Source organism: Ranitomeya variabilis, chromosome 1, assembly GCF_051348905.1.
Source record: "Ranitomeya variabilis isolate aRanVar5 chromosome 1, aRanVar5.hap1, whole genome shotgun sequence".
In the NCBI taxonomy this organism is placed as follows: Eukaryota; Metazoa; Chordata; class Amphibia; order Anura; family Dendrobatidae; genus Ranitomeya; species Ranitomeya variabilis.
The window spans coordinates 585539495-585557602 of record NC_135232.1 but is presented as its reverse complement, the minus strand read 5'-3'; the positions used below and the strand labels follow the sequence as shown (position 1 = coordinate 585557602).

Here is an 18108-nt window from a genome sequence, read left to right as displayed (position 1 = left end):
TTTTGTTGGCCAGGTAAAAGGTTTATTTTAGCCTTTAAGTATAACTACACCCGTTTCCCTCCCTCCTTAATGTCCCTGTGAGGAAACAGGGTGTCGACGGACACCCAAGTCTGCTAGCCGAAACCGCATGGACCAGGGATCGTCCTGCCTAACGCCCGCTCTCCCATTAAACGTGGGCATAATGCTACTCAGACAACACAGGGTTAGGGTAAAACAGTGTGACAATACTTTATTGAACCACAACACACAATAGCAAACAGAACAGTCCCAGCAATTACCCCCAAGATGGTGCACATTACAGGGTGCCATCCTTCCGCTGACTCACCAGGATAATGGTAGATGTTACGTCAGAGCTCTCAGGGTTGCTATTACACCTGTGATGTACCCACACAGACAAGAGATATCGACAAGCATAGGGAGATGACAGAGAACAGTCCATAGAGTCAGTACAAGGTCAAAAGCCAGTTGACATGACATCAGAGCTGCCAGAGTCACTATTCCACCTGTGATACACACACACAGAAGAGGTAATGACAAGCATAGGGAGATGACCAAGAACAGTCAGTCCATAGAGTCCATACAAGGTCCAAAGCCAGTTGACATGAGAGTCACCACCTGGCTTATCTGACTATCTCCATGGAACCAGGCGACCAGCGGGTCCGAAACCTGGCTTTCTCCAAACATATCAATGGTTCAGAGATGGTCACTGGATCAGATCTGTGTCCTTCCAACCGGAGCCGAAAACCACTAGGTTGTTTCCTATAGAATCATAGATCTGTGTCCCTCCTGATGGTGCCATGATGAATAGGCTGCCGTCCTGTCTCTTGTCCGATGGGTGGTTTGCAGGATGACGGGCTGGTAGCTCTGTGTTACTTCAGATCTAATAATGTGATCTCTGAGACTTTTCATACCCAAGTATGTAAGCTATTTTTAGAATTACCCAGTGTCCTTCAGTCCAACATCAAGATAAGGTAAACAATGGTGATGAGATCAAGTAGCACTACTTGACCATACAATCTATTTGCACAGTCTTTCCCTCTCTGCTTTCAAAGTCAGCAAGCTGGTTCCAGAACTCAATGCACAATTAGCATATCAGCACACATCAATAAAGAAAGATAAACACACACTATGTACAAGTCACTATTACAGACTTACACAGTATATTAAACAGTATATCAGTTTGCAAGCCTGTCTTAAATCCACAAGCCAATATACAGATAAAAAGTCAGTTCTTATTGGATTGCAAAAACATAGTTGTCTGGGTAATTAAGATATACTCTGGTTCCTTCACAGTCCCATCCTTACATGGGACCGTACAGGGTCAGTTACAGGAGAACTGGAAACAGATACGTGGAGCTGTTGGATGAGCTCTTCCCACTGTAAAGCTCCATTAGTTGCTGAATCCCTGCTCCTTACTCCTATAGAGTTCATACATTAAATCTGTCTATGTGCTGACACCACTAGAGGGAGCTTGTTTTGAACAGCACCAATTGAACTCTATAACAAATCTGTCTTCCGCTAACTCCCCCTAGTGTCAGCAGAGAGTACAACACCTCTATTGGTTCACAATTAATGATTTCTTTCATGTGCTTCCAATAGCTGATACGCCTGGTGCAATAATTCATTACTAAACCAAGTAATAGTCATGATGATGAGTAAGCGACTAATTGTAATAAGTGAATGCAGGATGGTGTTTCCTAGAGAAGTTTCCTGTTGTTATGTGCGTCTCCATAAACAGTTTCTGTACGTAACGTCTCATATGCAATCCATTATTCATGTATCCACCCCCACACAGATTACACATCCTGGCTGCCTATAGCCACCACTAGGTGGAGACTGACTTATTTGATCTCTAATCTCTTTACACCCCTCTTGTGGTGGCTGCAGGCAGATTTTATTTATTATTGGCTCTTTGAAGGAATGCTGGCTATTTTGAGCTCTCTGAGAAAATCAGAGGCACTATGAGCTTATACTAGGGCTAAGTTTTCCATTATGGGATGTATATTTATTTGGTCAATGTTATAGGAGGCTGCAAGGCCTAAAGTTATCTGAACCCCCAAAATGTTTTTAAATGGTGTTAACTGTTTCAAAAAGACTTTGCATAAATCAAGAGAACAGGTGAATATACAAAAATTTGTAATAAGTCTCATAAAAGAAATATTCTTTTTCCACTGTGCCATTTATCTTCCTACCCACTGAACGCATCATGATAAAATGTACTGACTACGGGATCAGGATACATGTGCCTATTAAAGTCATTGGTGAGGGGAGAGGTTTATTCAAAGCTACACTCCTCTGTATGCTGTATGCTGCATAATATTTTCCATGCTGATCCTCCTGAGACACAAAGATGAGAGCAGGAATCCCTCATGTCTTTGTGTTACCTAGAGACAGGAGAGCGGGAATCCCTCATGTATGTGTGTTACATACAGACAGGAGAGCAGGAATCCCTCATATCTGTGTGTTACAGACAGGAGAGCAGGAATCCCTCATGTCTGTGTGTTACATAGAGACAGGAGAGCGGGAATCCCTCATGTCTGTGCGTTACATACAATCAGGAGAGCAGGAATCCCTCATATCTGTGTGTTACATACAGACAGGAGAGCGGGAATCCCTCATGTCTATGTGATACATACAGACAGGAGAGTGGGAATCCCTCATGTCTGTGTGCTACATTGAGATAGGAGAGTGGGAATACCTCATGTCTGTTACATGGAGACAGGAGAGTCGGAATCCCTCATATCTGTGTGTTACAGACAGGAGAGTGGTAATCCATCATGTCTGTGTGTTACATACAGACAGGAGAGTGGGAAGTCCTCATGTCTGTGTGTTACATACAGACAGGAGAGCAGGAATCCCTCATGTCTGTGTGTTACATACAGAAAGGAGAGGAGGAATCCCTCATGTCTGTGTGCTACATGGAGACAGGAGAGCAGGAATCCCTCATATCTGTGTGTTACAGACAGGAGAGCAGGAATCCCTCATGTCTGTGTGTTACATACAGACAGGAGAGCAGGAATCCCTCATGTCTGTGTGTTACATACAGACAGGAGAGCGGGAATCCCTCATGTCTGTGTGTTACATACAGACAGGAGAGTGGGAATCCCTCATGTCTGTGTGTTACATAGAGACAGGAGAGTGTGAATCCCTCATGTCTGTGTGTTATATTCAGATAGGAGAGTGGGAATCCCTCATGTCTGTGTGTTACATAGAGACAGGAGAGCAGGAATCCCTTATGTCTGTGTGATACAGACAGGAGAGTGGGAATCCCTCATGTATGTGTGTTACATTCAGATAGGAGAGTGGGAATCCCTCATGTCTGTGTGTTACATAGAGACAGGAGAGCGGCAATCCCTCATGTCTGTGTGTTACATACAGACAGGAGAGTAGGAATTTCCCATGTCTGTGTTTTACATGGAGACAGGAGAGTGGGAATCCCTCATATCTGTGTATTAGAGACAAGAGAGCAGGAATCCCTCATGTCTGTGTGTTACATGGAGAGAGGAGAGCAGGAATCCCTCATGTCTGTGTGTTACATGGAGAGAGGAGAGCAGGAATCCCTCATGTCTGTGTGTTACATAGAGACAGGAGAGCAGGAATCCCTCAAGTCTGCATGTTTCATGGAGACAGGAGAGCAGGAATCCCTCATGTCTGTGTGTTACATACAGACAGGAGAGTGGGAATCCCTCATGTCTGTGTGTTACATAGAGACAGGAGAGTGGGAATCCCTCATGTCTGTGTGTTATATTCAGATAGGAGAGTGGGAATCCCTCATGTCTGTGTGTTACATACAGACTGGAGAGCGGGAATCCCTCATGTCTGTGTGTTACATACAGACAGGAGAGTGGGAATCCCTCATGTCTGTGTGTTACATTCAGATAGGAGAGTGGGAATCCCTCATGTCTGTGTGTTACATAGAGACAGGAGAGCGGCAATCCCTCATGTCTGTGTGTTACATACAGACAGGAGAGTAGGAATTTCCCATGTCTGTGTTTTACATGGAGACAGGAGGGTGGGAATCCCTCATATCTGTGTGTTACATGGAGAGAGGAGAGCAGGAATCCCTCATGTCTGTGTGTTACATGGAGAGAGGAGAGCAGGAATCCCTCATGTCTGTGTGTTACATGGAGACAGGAGAGCAGGAATCCCTCAAGTCTGCGTGTTTCATGGAGACGGTCAATGTTATAGGAGGCTGCAAAGCCTAAAGTTATCTGAACCCCCAAAATGTTTTTAAATGGTGTTAACTGTTTCAAAAAGACTTTGCATAAATCAAGAGAACAGGTGAATATACAAAAATTTGTAATAAGTCTCATAAAAGAAATATTCTTTTTCCACTGTGCCATTTATCTTCCTACCCACTGAACGCATCATGATAAAATGTACTGACTACGGGATCAGGATACATGTGCCTATTAAAGTCATTGGTGAGGGGAGAGGTATATTCAAAGCTACACTCCTCTGTATGCTGTATGCTGCATAATATTTTCCATGCTGATGCTCCTGAGACACACAGATGAGAGCAGGAATCCCTCATGTCTTTGTGTTACCTAGAGACAGGAGAGCGGGAATCCCTCATGTATGTGTGTTACATACAGACAGGAGAGCAGGAATCCCTCATGTCTGTGTGTTACGTGGAGACAGGAGAGTGGGAATCCCTCATGTCTGTGTGTTACATACAGACAGGAGAGCAGGAATCCCTCATGTCTGTGTGTTACATACAGACAGGAGAGCAGGAATCCCTCATGTCTGTGTGTTACATACAATCAGGAGAGCAGGAATCCCTCATGTCTGTGTGTTACATAGAGACAGGAGAGCGGGAATCCCTCATGTCTGTGCGTTACATACAATCAGGAGAGCAGGAATCCCTCATATCTGTGTGTTACATACAGATAGGAGAGCAGGAATCCCTCATGTCTGTGTGTTACATACAGACAGGAGAGCGGGAATCCCTCATGTCTATGTGATACATACAGACAGGAGAGTGGGAATACCTCATGTCTGTTACATGGAGACAGGAGAGTCGGAATCCCTCATATCTGTGTGTTACAGACAGGAGAGTGGGAATCCATCATGTCTGTGTGTTACATACAGACAGGAGAGTGGGAAGTCCTCATGTCTGTGTGTTACATACAGACAGGAGAGCAGGAATCCCTCATGTCTGTGTGTTACATACAGAAAGGAGAGCAGGAATCCCTCATGTCTGTGTGCTACATGGAGACAGGAGAGCAGGAATCCCTCATATCTGTGTGTTACAGACAGGAGAGCAGGAATCCCTCATGTTTGTGTGTTACATAGAGACAGGAGAGTGGGAATCCCTCATGTCTGTGTGTTACATACAGACAGGAGAGCAGGAATCCCTCATGTCTGTGTGTTACATACAGACTGGAGAGCGGGAATCCCTCATGTCTGTGTGTTACATACAGACAGGAGAGTGGGAATCCCTCATGTCTGTGTGTTACATACAGACAGGAGAGTGGGAATCCCTCATGTCTGTGTGTTACATAGAGACAGGAGAGTGGGAATCCCTCATGTCTGTGTGTTATATTCAGATAGGAGAGTGGGAATCCCTCATGTCTGTGTGTTACATAGAGACAGGAGAGCAGGAATCCCTTATGTCTGTGTGATACAGACAGGAGAGTGGGAATCCCTCATGTCTGTGTGTTACATAGAGACAGGAGAGCGGCAATCCCTCATGTCTGTGTGTTACATACAGACAGGAGAGTAGGAATTTCCCATGTCTGTGTTTTACATGGAGACAGGAGAGTGGGAATCCCTCATATCTGTGTGTTAGAGACAAGAGAGCAGGAATCCCTCATGTCTGTGTGTTACATGGAGAGAGGAGAGCAGGAATCCCTCATGTCTGTGTGTTACATAGAGACAGGAGAGCAGGAATCCCTCAAGTCTGCGTGTTTCATGGAGACAGGAGAGCGGGAATCCCTCATGTCTGTGTGTTACATACAGACAGGAGAGCGGGAATCCCTAATGTCTGTGTGTTACATAGAGACAGGAGAGCAGGAATCCCTCATGTCTGTGTGTTACATAGAGACAGGAGAGTGGGAATCCCTAATGTCTGTGTGTTACATAGATATAGGAGAGCAGGAATCGCTCATGTCTGTGTGTTACATAGAGACAGGAGAGTGGGAATCTCTCATGTCTGTGTGTTACATAGACAATATAAGTATGATTGGTCTGCACTCTTTCGGTAAACGTAAAAGGTGGTGCTGGTATAGTGGACAATTGTCCCAAATATTAGTAGTTATAGAATTATACCGCACTCACAAGTGGAATATCATGCAAAAATTAGACAATTTATTGTGTACAACAATAATATAGCATCACTGTACAGAATACAAATATAAAGCGTTATAACTAAATGACGTTTCGGACCCTCCGGGTCCTTAATCATATATCGCTGTGGAGAGAAAAAGAAAAAACATGCCACATATAAAATAATACAGATCTACAAAAAAATAAATAAACATAAATAAACATAACATCATGTACATAGTATATGGTACACAATAGGCTGCGGAACCCAAGAATAGTTTCCCTAAGGACCAAAAAATCTAAAATAAAGAAGTAACACCAATATAAAGCCGTGTCTGAATAAATCACCTTAAAACACACTTGTGTGAGGAGAGAGCACTATAAGAATTACCTTTAGTAGAGTGATGTGTGGTATATGAGTATACCCAAAAGGGGTCTCAAATCAACGTATTTAGTCCGTATGCTGTGGGAGATAGTATATGGATTAGAGAAAGCTTAGTGCATGGAGCACACGAGAGTATAATAATAATAATATGTTACCTAGGTAAGTGGATAGCAGCGTTTGTGTAGGGAATATGACACATGAGATGCACCTATGGAGTAATGGCATAAAAGATGCAGTGTGTCAGGGGTTAATCCTACTCTGAGGATAGAATGTTCATATATGTGTAGGACCGAGGATAATTACCTTAAAAAGCCCTCCTGAAAAAGCAGCGCTCCCGCGCCCTGCTGTGGATAGCTGTGCGTGTCCCCGTCCATAACTGAGCCCCTTATATACCCCTCTGAATGAACGCTGCTGTCCGGTCGGTCCCGCCCCCGGAAATGATGCGTGACCGCCCATAATGCAAAGCGCTAGCGTCCTTGTTACCCTGGATAATGATGTGAACCGCCGGCTGGGCGCACGCGCAGAGAGCCCTAGTGACATAGCCGCTGTTACAGCGGTGCTGCGTTCTATTGTACGGGCCATAACGCTAATGCGCACTGCGCAGAGATGTCCGGCGGTGCCCTAGGAATAATATTGCAGCGCCCCAGAGTCCTGGTCGTTGCAGTAGCATGGTTCAGCCACTAAGGGGGGGCCATGCTGCGTTCGATGGCACGGAAGGAGTTCTCTGAGCAGGTATCACAGTCACCAAGACATTTCACAGCTGGGCCTCCGGGGGGAGCTAAGGGTGCTATTCATTAGGCCACTCCCCACCATAGTGGGTAAACTGGGGGTCAGGCAGAAAGTTAGAGAGAACGCTGACGGGATTGAACGGAGCAACACCTGGTGGCAGAGGGTGTTGTGAAGGGAGAGACTGTAGGGTCTCTGCCAGGGGTGGGATCCTGGCAGAGGCTTGGCATGGAAAGAACGTAAAGGGACCGTGCCTGCTCAGCATAGCGGCGGTGCCCAAGGAAGGACTAAGAAGCGAGATAGATTGTGCTGAGTGAGAAACGAAATCAAGCGAAAGGAGAGACCAGTGAGGGTTGTGCTGAAAGAGGCAGCACCTTACTGAGGCGCACTACCGGTGGCCGGAACGCCGAGGAGGTAAAGAGTTTCAAGCCATACCTCAGACCTACGGCAGGGCAGTTAGCTTGAGGCGGACTGTCTCACGCATCACCCAGGAAGGCAAAGGGGGGTACCAACAGGAGAGGGGCGCAGATAGAGTCCCGGAAGATCTCCGAGCCTCCCCGTCATACGGGTGCGTTCCTACCATAGTATCTGGAGGGACGAGAAAGATCATTGCGAATTAAGTTGTTGTGAGGGAACACGAGAAACAGACACAACAGTTGTGGGGTACTTTCCGTAAGCACAGCAGGGAAGGACTGCAACGCATAGCGCTAGAAGGAAGGCACCGATTTCCACCTGCAAGGAGAGCTCTGGAAGTGCCATTGGACCGGCCGGACTTGCGCAGCCTGGTGAGCCGTATTCCGGACTGAGGACCCAGAGAGCTTCAGTAAAGAGGTAAAGAGACTGCAACCTGGTGTCCTCGTTATTTACCGCGACCTGCACCCCACAACTGCACCGCTACAACATCACTTATTGCACCGGACGTCCCCCACTGACAGACAGGGCCACGGACCGGGTCTAGCCACCGTGACAACCCCAGGACTGAGACCTAGAGGCCCGGCTCCGGGTACCCCTCGGCCCTGCGGTGGTGTGGGGGCGCTCCAATATGACAAGGGAGTCTGGTAAAGCCCTGCATAGAAGTCTCTCTATCAGATGTGGCTAGGACATGTTGGCCAATATGTGAATATATATTCAATGTAACTCATTAAAAAATGGGAATATCTAGTTAATAGAGGGAAAAACCTAATCTGACCTTTTATTATATGTGGAAAATGTAAATCAAGAGGAAAATAAAGAATAAAATAATGAATAAAAAATGAGTAAAAAACAATGAATAAAAAACAAATACTATGGAAAAATAAGGGAAAATAAGGAGAAAAATAAGAAAAAAATTAAGAAAATAAAAATAAAATTAAAAATAAAAGTAAAAAATAAAAAATAAGTTGAAAAAAGAAGAAAGAAAGAAGAAAAAATGGTTATAATGTTACTGATGTGTTGTACGAAAGGTACTAGTAGTATGCAACATTAGAATACAATATCCAAAAGTAATGGAACAATGTAATAATAAAATTGAATAATATTTAAAAAAAAAAAGAAAAAATATAAAAAAGAAAAAAAGAAAAATAATAATAAAAATTAAAAAAGAAGAAATAATAAGGATAAAAATGAAAATAAAAAATAAAAAATAAAAGATAAATAAAATAGAAAAATAAAAAAATAAAATAGAAAAATAATAAAATAATATGGAATGACCATGAGGAACTAGTATGAATAGTTCACATAGACCAAAATACTGATTCTTGTCAAGCACGGACTCACCAATGGAGGATCAAAGTCAGCGTGTCTGAAAATTAGAAAAGAGGAGATGGTTAATAATACCTGAGGTAAAGGAATTTATACATGCCAATCTATTTCCCTATTTAGACCCCTCGGTTCTAGGGTGTCCAGAGTGTATATCCAGTATGTTTCTCTCTGTTTCAGGAGCTTAATGTGGTCTCCACCTCTCCTTGGGCGTGGCACCTGTTCCACAACCTGGAAACGCAATTGTGCAACCGAGTGTTTATGCTTCGAAAAGTGATCAGGTAATGGGAGCCAATTTTTCCCGCATCGAATTGTAGACTTGTGGCTCGCTATACGGTCGCGTACATGTTGAGTGGTCTCACCCACGTACAGTAGACCACAAGGGCATTTTATCACGTAGATCACAAAATTCGAGTCACAAGTAAAATAACCCCTAATGGGGTAACTTTTGCCCGTCCTAGGGTGGGTGATGTTCTCTGCCTTTGTCACATTAGAGCATGCAGCACAGCTCAAACATGGAAAAGTGCCCAAAGTGTTTGTTACATAGAGACAGGAGAGTGGGAATCCCTCATGTCTGTGTGTTATGCGGCGCCCCAGTGTCCTGGTCGTCGCAGTGATGTCATTATCCTTTCAGGGGAGAAGTGATGTCATGTCTGAAGGCAATGAAAGACAACCACATTCAGGTATCACACACATGCAACATGTTCACAGTCCAGACCAGAAGGGGGAGCTCTAAGCCTGTTTAGGGTGAACTCCCCTATTTACATCCTGATCTGGAGGGAAAAGGAGTTCAGTTCCTGTCAGGCAGACAGAAGGAGAGGAGCTCTGCTGGCATGAAGTGCTGCAACTCCTGGGAAAAGACACAAAAAGGTGAACATACTGCAGAGTGTGCAGGAAAGCAGAGCACAGGAGAGAAATACCAGAGGGAGATCAGCCAGGAACAAGCTGCTCCTTTCTGAGGCACAGAAGTCGGTAGCCAGGAACACTGAGGGAGCAACCGTCTACAAGCCTTGCTCCAGAGACCGGCAGGACAGTCAATTCCAAGTTGGCTGCCCGACCTTAATACCTAGGAGACACGGTGGCAAATTGTGGGGTCGGGGCGTCTCTAGGGTCCCTATAAACAAGCCTCAGGCCATCAGTCATACGGGTTTGTCCTATCCATACCATCTGGGGGACAGAGAGGAAGAAATAACATCTAGACCATCTACAAGAGTTGTGAGGACCTTACCGAAAAGCTCTGCAGGGAGGTACTACAACACACAGGCGCTAGTAGGAAGGCTACTGATTTCCACCTGGATAAGGGGACTCTGGAATTGCCATCAGACCGACCAGACTCTGCCTGCCCTGTCATCTGGCGCTCCTGGCTGAGGATACCATCTGAAGTCTTCAGTAAACAAGGTAAAACACTGCAAACCTGTCTCCTCATTCTTTACTGCACCTTGCCCATATATAAACTCTTTTACTGGACACCCCGGAGGGCCACGGACCGGGTCAGCCACCGTGACATCCCTCGAACCGCAGGACCCGGTGCCGAGTACCCCATTGCATTGAGAGTGGGAATCCCTCATGTCTGTGTGTTATATTCAGATAGGAGGATGGGAATCCCTCATGTCTGTGTGTTACACGGAGACAGGAGAGTGGGAATCCCTCATATCTGTGTGTTACAGACAGGAGAGTGGGAATCCCTCATGTCTGTGTAATACATAGAGACAGGAGAGCGGGAATCCCTCATGTCTGTGTGTTACATAGAAAATAGATAATGGCTGCACTCAAGTTTATTGTGCTAAAGCAAGGAAATGTGCAATACATGAAATGTGAACAGCATAATGGCTTGTGAAATTTATTTTTTCATAAATTTCACAAGCCATTATGCTGTTCACATTTCATGTATTGCACATTTCCTTGCTTTAGCACAATAAACTTGAGTGCAGCCATTATCTATTTGCTATGTAAGACTTTTTGGTTATGCACCAGTTCAGACTAGATGGCTGTTCAGTCAGTTTTTCTATATTTACTATGTGTGTTACATAGAGACAGGAGAGCAGGAATCCCTCATGTCTGTGTGTTACATAGAGACTGGAGAGCGGGAATCCCTAATGTCTGTGTGTTACATAGAGACAGAAGAGCGGGAATCCCTCATCTCTGGGTCTTACATGGAGACAGGAGAGCAGGAATCCCTCATGTCTGCGTGTGCTGTGAATGTTTAGACAAGTCTCTATCAATTTTTATGAGCCCCAGGGACTTAGGGTATGTGCACACGTTGCGGATTTCTTGCAGAAATTTCCTGAAGAAAACCGGAAATTTTCTGCAAGAAATCCGCATTTTTTTTTTTTTGCGTTTTTTTAGCATTCTGCAAGCGTAATTAGCTTGCAGAATGCTAAAGTTTTCCAAGCGATCTGTAGCATCGCTTGGAAAACTGACTGACAAGTTGGTCACACTTGTCAAACATAGCGTTTGACAAGTGTGACCAACTTGTTACTATAGATGCTGCTTTTGCAGCATCTATATTAAAAGATAGAACGTTTAAAAATAATAAAAAAAAATAAAAAAAATGCTTATACTCACCCGCAGACATCAGATCTCCTCACCGGCGTCCGTTCCGTATAGCTGATGTGTGCGCGCAGGGCCTTCCATGACGTCACGGTCACGTGAGCTGTCTCGGCCAATCACAGGACAGTGACGTCATTCGGCAAGGTCCTTCACCGCACACCAGCTACAGGAACCTAAGCCAGCGTGCAGCACAGAGGCGCCAACACTTCGGGGGCCATCAGAGGGTGAGTATAGGACTATTTTTTATTTTAATTCTTATTTTTTGACCCCTTATATGGTGCCCAGTGCGTGGAGGAGAGTCTCCTCTCCTCCACCCTGGGTACCAACCGCACATAATCTGCTTATTTCCCGCATGGTGTGCACAGCCCCGTGCGGGATGTAAGCAGATCAATGGACCCCTAGGTGTGCGGAATCCCCTGCAATTCCGCATTTTAATGAACATGTTGCTTTTTTTTCCGCGATGCGATTTTTTTCGCGGAAAAAAAGGCTACATTTGCACAAAAAATGCGGAATACACTGAAAATAATAGGAGGCATATGTAAGCGTTTTTTTCGCGTTTTTATCACGTTTTTATAGCGAAAAAACGCGAAAAAAACGCGAAAAATACTGAACGTGTGCACATGGCCTTACAGTATGCAACTTGTGGAAGAAACCCATCAGCATGCTGCAGATTGTAGAGCCCCAGGTCCATGAGTCACTCAGGATCTGTATCATTTGCACCTTTACATTGTTGGCTACCAGAATCCAAATACCAGAAAGTGCTGCTGTAACTGAGATCACAAGACAGAGTTGGGCAGTGACCCAGCAGGCGTGACTCACCAGACAGAGGGGTGTGGGGCTGCACTCCCTCATATACTAGAGAGGTAGCACTCAGTGCACTGCTCATCCAGGAGCATAGACACCGACTAACAGGCTGCAACCATGAGACGCCCAGTGCTGGGGATAGCGGCACAAGTGCTGCTGCTAATCTGCTCTGTATGCACAGGTAAGACACAAGGATCTACTAGTGTATGGACAGATGTAGGGAACGTTTGTTAATTGTAATATATATATATATATATATATATATATATCAGCACAAACTTGAGCAGGTTTTGGGTGCAATACTTCCTGAATAGTGCAATTGTCCAACGCAAATTATAAATGGAAAAAAATCAGGCAGCACTCCAGTTCAAGGAAAAATTGTGCGCTTTAATCCAGCACCAAGTGGTGCAGTGTTTCAACCACACATCACGGTGTGCTGGACAAAGACCGTGATGTGAGGTCAAAACGTTGCACCACTTGGTGCTGGATTAAAGCGCACAATTTCTCCTTGAACTGGAGTGCTGCCTGATTTTTTTCTATATATATATATATACACACACACACACACACACACACACACACACACACACACACACACACACACACACACACACACACACACACACACACACACACACACTACTTTAACCATTTACGTAATGTCTGAAAAAAAAACTACATGAACGCTAATTACTTGGCTCCAAAGTACTCTATAAGTGGCCACTCTATGTATCCCGAAAGTTCCTGTAAAGTTCCCACCTGTGAATGGCTCCATTTTTGTACAAGCATTGCCATGTTAGAACGAGTTTTTCCATTAAATTTTAACTACTTACAGGGTATAGACCCCTATTGACCATATTTGATCGACCTGAGTACCCAAGTGCAACTGTTTAAACTGTAGTGCCGCCACAGGAGAAATTAGGTATTACAAGGCAACTATACAAATCAATCTGTCCAATTATTGAGGCCCTCCAGGTCAAGAGGTGCCCATGGCTAAAACATATTCGTATGTGTCTACATATGTTTGCACCTTTCATTTACAAGCTTCTCTGCATGAATGGAATTTTAATGATTTCATTTCCCATCCTAAAACTTGACCTACCTTATTAATGCCACACACCCATTTGTTATTGGCTTCGTTTTTAATACTCATGATGTCCTAGAAATAAATTGCAAAATTTTTATGCTGCGTTTTAATTACTGGTAGTCGAGAGGGGGTTGGGGTTAGGAATTTCCTTTTATATAAGACTTTAATGGTTTTTATTATAAAGGAATGTTATCTAATATTTGGTTACATTTATGACTTTGTATAACTACTATTTGGAGTTGCAGGACAGACACCGTCTCTGTTTTCCCTGCTATGCAGTAAGCGCAGATTTCTCAATGTATTGGCCTGTTAATGCTTCACACTGCGTTTTGTATTTGTCATCGGGGGAAGATTACCTGACGGACAGCACTGTATAGACATACATTTCCTCTCTATCCTTTTAGACTGAGAACACTTGATAGACCTCTCTGTGACATAGCCAAAGCCCTAGTGAAGGGGTCCAATTGCTGTTGGTTGGGTTTTTTTGTCATTTCATACAGTGGCTTACGCTGTTAATGGAAATCCTATCACTGTCTCTTTAGCTTAAAGAGGACCTGTCACTTGCCATAAGTACAATGGGTGATTGAACTATTGAACATATCACCAATTTTCTAAGCAAATCTATTTCTAAGGGTGCTAATGACATGCCATTCTCACCAGATTATTATTATTATTATTATTATTTATTGTTATAGCGCCATTTATTCCATGGCGCTTTACGTGTGAGGAGGGGTATGCATAATAAAAACAAGTACAATATTCTTAGACAATACAAGTCATAACTGGTACAGGAGGAGAGAGGACCGTGCCCGTGAAGGCTCACAATCTACAAGGGATGGGTGAGAATACAGTAGGCGAGGATAGAGCTGGTCATGCAGCGGTTTGGTTGATCGGTGGTTACTGCAGGTTGTAGGCTTGTAGGAAGAGGTGGGTCTTCAGGCTCTTTTTGAAGGTTTCGATGGTAGGCAAGATGTGAGGAACAACCCATCCAATGCACACAGGCAGAAAAATCAAACCATAGATGTCCATAAATTAAGTTGTGTAATAATGAGAAATGATACAGGGAAAAAGTATGGAACACATGAAGAAAGAGAGGTGCAAAAAGCCATGATCAGTCATAACAGCTGAAATCTATCAGTAATTAGAAAGCAATCTTACCACTTAGTGTAAAATAATGTCAGCTGGTTCAAATAATGGACTATAAAAAGGTATCACATTACCAAGGTGTCACACAAGAAACATCTCATGATAGGTAAAACCAGTGAGCTGTCTCAAGACCTTCACAACCTTATTGCTGCAAAACATACTAATTTCATTGGTTACAGAAGAATTTTTAAACTATTGAAGGTTCTAGTGAGCACTGTTGGGGCCATAACCCAGAAGTGGAAAGAACATCATTTTACCATAAACCAGTCACGACCAGGTGCTCCCCGTAAGATCTCAGACAAAGGAGTGAAAATAAAATCATCAGAAGAGTTGTCCAAAAGCCAAGGAACACCTGGAATCAGGAGGTACAATTATTTTAAAGAAAACTGTAAGTAAAGCAATCAACCTCTATGGCCTGTATGCACGCTCACCACGCAAGCCTCTATTACTGAACCAAAAGCATGTTCAAACGCGTTAACAGTTTGCTTAACAACATTTAGACAAGCCTGTGAAATACTGACAGAATATAATCTGGTCAGATGAGACCAAAATTGAACCCTTTGGATGCCATAGTACACAACATATTTGGTGGCCAAAAGGCACTACATATCACCCCAAAAACACCATGCCAACAGTGCAGTTTACGTGTGGAAACATCATGGCGTGGGCCTGCTTTTCACCATAAAGCACTGGCTAACTTCATATAAATTAAGGAAGGATGAATGGACAAATGTACTGAGACGTTCTTGATACAAATGTGCTGCCGTCTACCAGGAAGATGATAGAACAAAGGTGGACGTTTCAGCAAGACAATGATCCAGTAGGGTAGCTATCAAGTGGGGGTAGATGTGTGGTCACCCTGGGTCCCACAGTCTGAGGGGCCCAGCTGGAGCTACACTACCCTTAAACAATATAGTTAATCTCTGGGTAGAGCAGGGAGACACTATCTCCTTGCAATACCGCTCTCTGTTCTTTAGACAGACATGCCGGATGTCTGCTGAGAGTCCTGGCATGGTGACATTGTCACGGCGGGCCATGAATCTGATGTCTAGTGCGAGAATCGGCGCTTTGCAGTAGAACTTGTCAGGATCCTGGAATAGGTGAGTATATGATGATTTTTATTTTAATTGAAACATAAGGTGTGACTGTGGTTTCATCAAAGTATGGGGTCCCCTCATACATTGTAGATACTACTATGGGGGTCCCTCAAACATTGTAGATACATACAGTATGGAACCTCATTAAAGTGTGGTGGTCATTATACTATATGGAGGACTATGGGGAGTGCAGTATACTGTATGAAGGACTATGGGGCGAGCAGGATCAGTATTTTTCTACAGGCCAAACACCCAACGTGCCCCTTGTAAATATCATGTCGCTCATCTAAAGGTTTTTTTTTTCTTTTATAATGGAGGAGGACTATTGGGAGTGAAGTATACTGGGTGACAAGGGCTCACTCAGATATTTTGCCCCCCTTAGCTGAACCCCTAGTTACACCTCTGCAAAGATCCCAAACACACAGCCAAGGAAATTCTCAGTTGGTTTCAGGAAATAAAATAAAGCTGCTAGAATGGCCGAGAAAATGTATGGAAGGAACTGAAGCTCAGTTTATAGGAGCCCACGGGACCTTCAGGATATTAAGATTGTTTGTGTGGAAGAATGGGCCAACATCACACCCGAGCAATGCCTGCGACTAGTTTCTCCTTACAGGAGGCATCTTGAAGCTTCATCCCCACCAAACCTTTTACATGAAACATTAATTAAATTTCAGTAAACAAAAATTTTGTTTGAATGCAGATTGCATATTTTCTGTTAGTACAATAAACCTCATTTCAAGGCAGAAACATTACTGTGTCCAACAGTTATTAGATATATGAAACTGAAATAGCTGTTGCAAAAAAAACAATTTTTATAAAACATTAAGCTTAAGATTAATAGGGGTGCCCAAACTTTTTCATATAACTGTATATATACACTGCTCAAAAAAATAAAGGGAACACTAAAGTCCCACATCCTAGATATCACTGAATGAAACATTCCAGTTGTAAATCTTTATTCATTACATAGTGGAATGTGTTGAGAACAATAAAACCTAAAAATGATCAACGTAAATCACAACTAATATCCCACGGAGGTCTGGAGTTGGAATGATGCTCAAAATCAAAGTGGAAAATGAAGTTACAGGCTGATCCAACTTCAGTGGAAATGCCTCAAGACAAGGAAATGATGCTCAGTAGTGTGTGTGGCCTCCACGTGCCTGTATGATCTCCCTACTGTACAACGCCTGGGCATGCTCCTGATGAGGCGGTAGATGGTCTCCTTAGGGATATCCTACCAGACCTGGACTAAAGCATCCGCCAACTCCTGGACAATCTGTGGTGCAATGTGACGTTGGTGGATGGTGTGAGACATGATGTCCCAGATGTGTTCAATCGGATTCAGGTCTGGGATAGGGGCGAGCCAGTCCATAGTTTCAATGCCTTCATCTTGCAGGAACTGCTGACACACTCCAGCCACATGAGGTCTGGCATTGTCCTGCATAAGGAGGAACCCAGGGCCAACCGCACCAGCATATGGTCTCACAAGGGGTCTGAGGATCTCAACTCGGTACCTAATGGCAGTCAGGCTACCTCTGGCGAGCACATGGAGGGCTGTGCGGCCCTCCAAAGAAATGCCACCCCACACCATTATTAATAATAATAATTAATAATAATAATAATTTTTATTTATATAGCTCCAACATATTCCGCAGCACTTTACAATTAAGCGGGGACATGTACAAACAAATTCAGTACGAGTTAAGACAATTTAAACAGTGACATTAGGAGTGAGGTCCCTGCTCGCAAGCTTACAATCTACAAGGAAATGGGGGGACACAGTAGGTGAAAAGTGCTTGTTATTTCAGGTCTGGCAATTATAATACATAGGGATTTTCATACAAAGCTGCATGATCCGGTCATCAGCCCGTGTGTTGAAGTGCAATAGTCAACTATCAAGTGCAGTTATCATGTGCATGGAGGGTGCGGAGACAGATGAATAGTAGGGTGCAGATTCAGAGTAATATTTGGAGGGAGGGAACAGGGCAAAGTTAGTTTACTGAGTAGTTGGTGTGGTAGGCTTGTTTGAAGAGATGGGTTTTTAAAGCTCGCTTGAATAGGTCGGGGCTAGGTATCAGTCTGATCGTCTGGGGAAGTGCATTCCAGAGAGCTGGCGCAGCACGAGAGAAGTCTTAGAGACGGAGGTGTGAGGTTCGGACTACAGGGGATGTTAGTCTTAGGTCGTTTGTAGAACGGAGGGCACGTGTAGGGCGATAGACAGAGATGAGAGAGGAGATATAAGGCGGTGCAGAACTGTGGAGGGCTTTGTGGGTGAGAGAGATGAGTTTATACTAGACCCTGTAGCGAAT

The 18108-nt window shown here is 44.0% G+C and overlaps 1 protein-coding gene across 2 annotated transcripts in view; it reads left to right on the top strand.

Moving 5' to 3' along the window:
- Positions 1 to 12506: 12506 nt before the first annotated feature.
- Positions 12507 to 18108, top strand: part of ECM1 (extracellular matrix protein 1) — a 28675-nt gene continuing 23073 nt past the window's right edge. For both annotated transcript variants that reach the window (XM_077257780.1, XM_077257778.1), the window contains exon 1: positions 12507 to 12650. In XM_077257780.1, the coding sequence (XP_077113895.1) occupies positions 12587 to 12650 (64 nt within the window). In that variant the 5' untranslated portion in view covers positions 12507 to 12586. The remainder of the gene's footprint in view (positions 12651 to 18108) is intronic.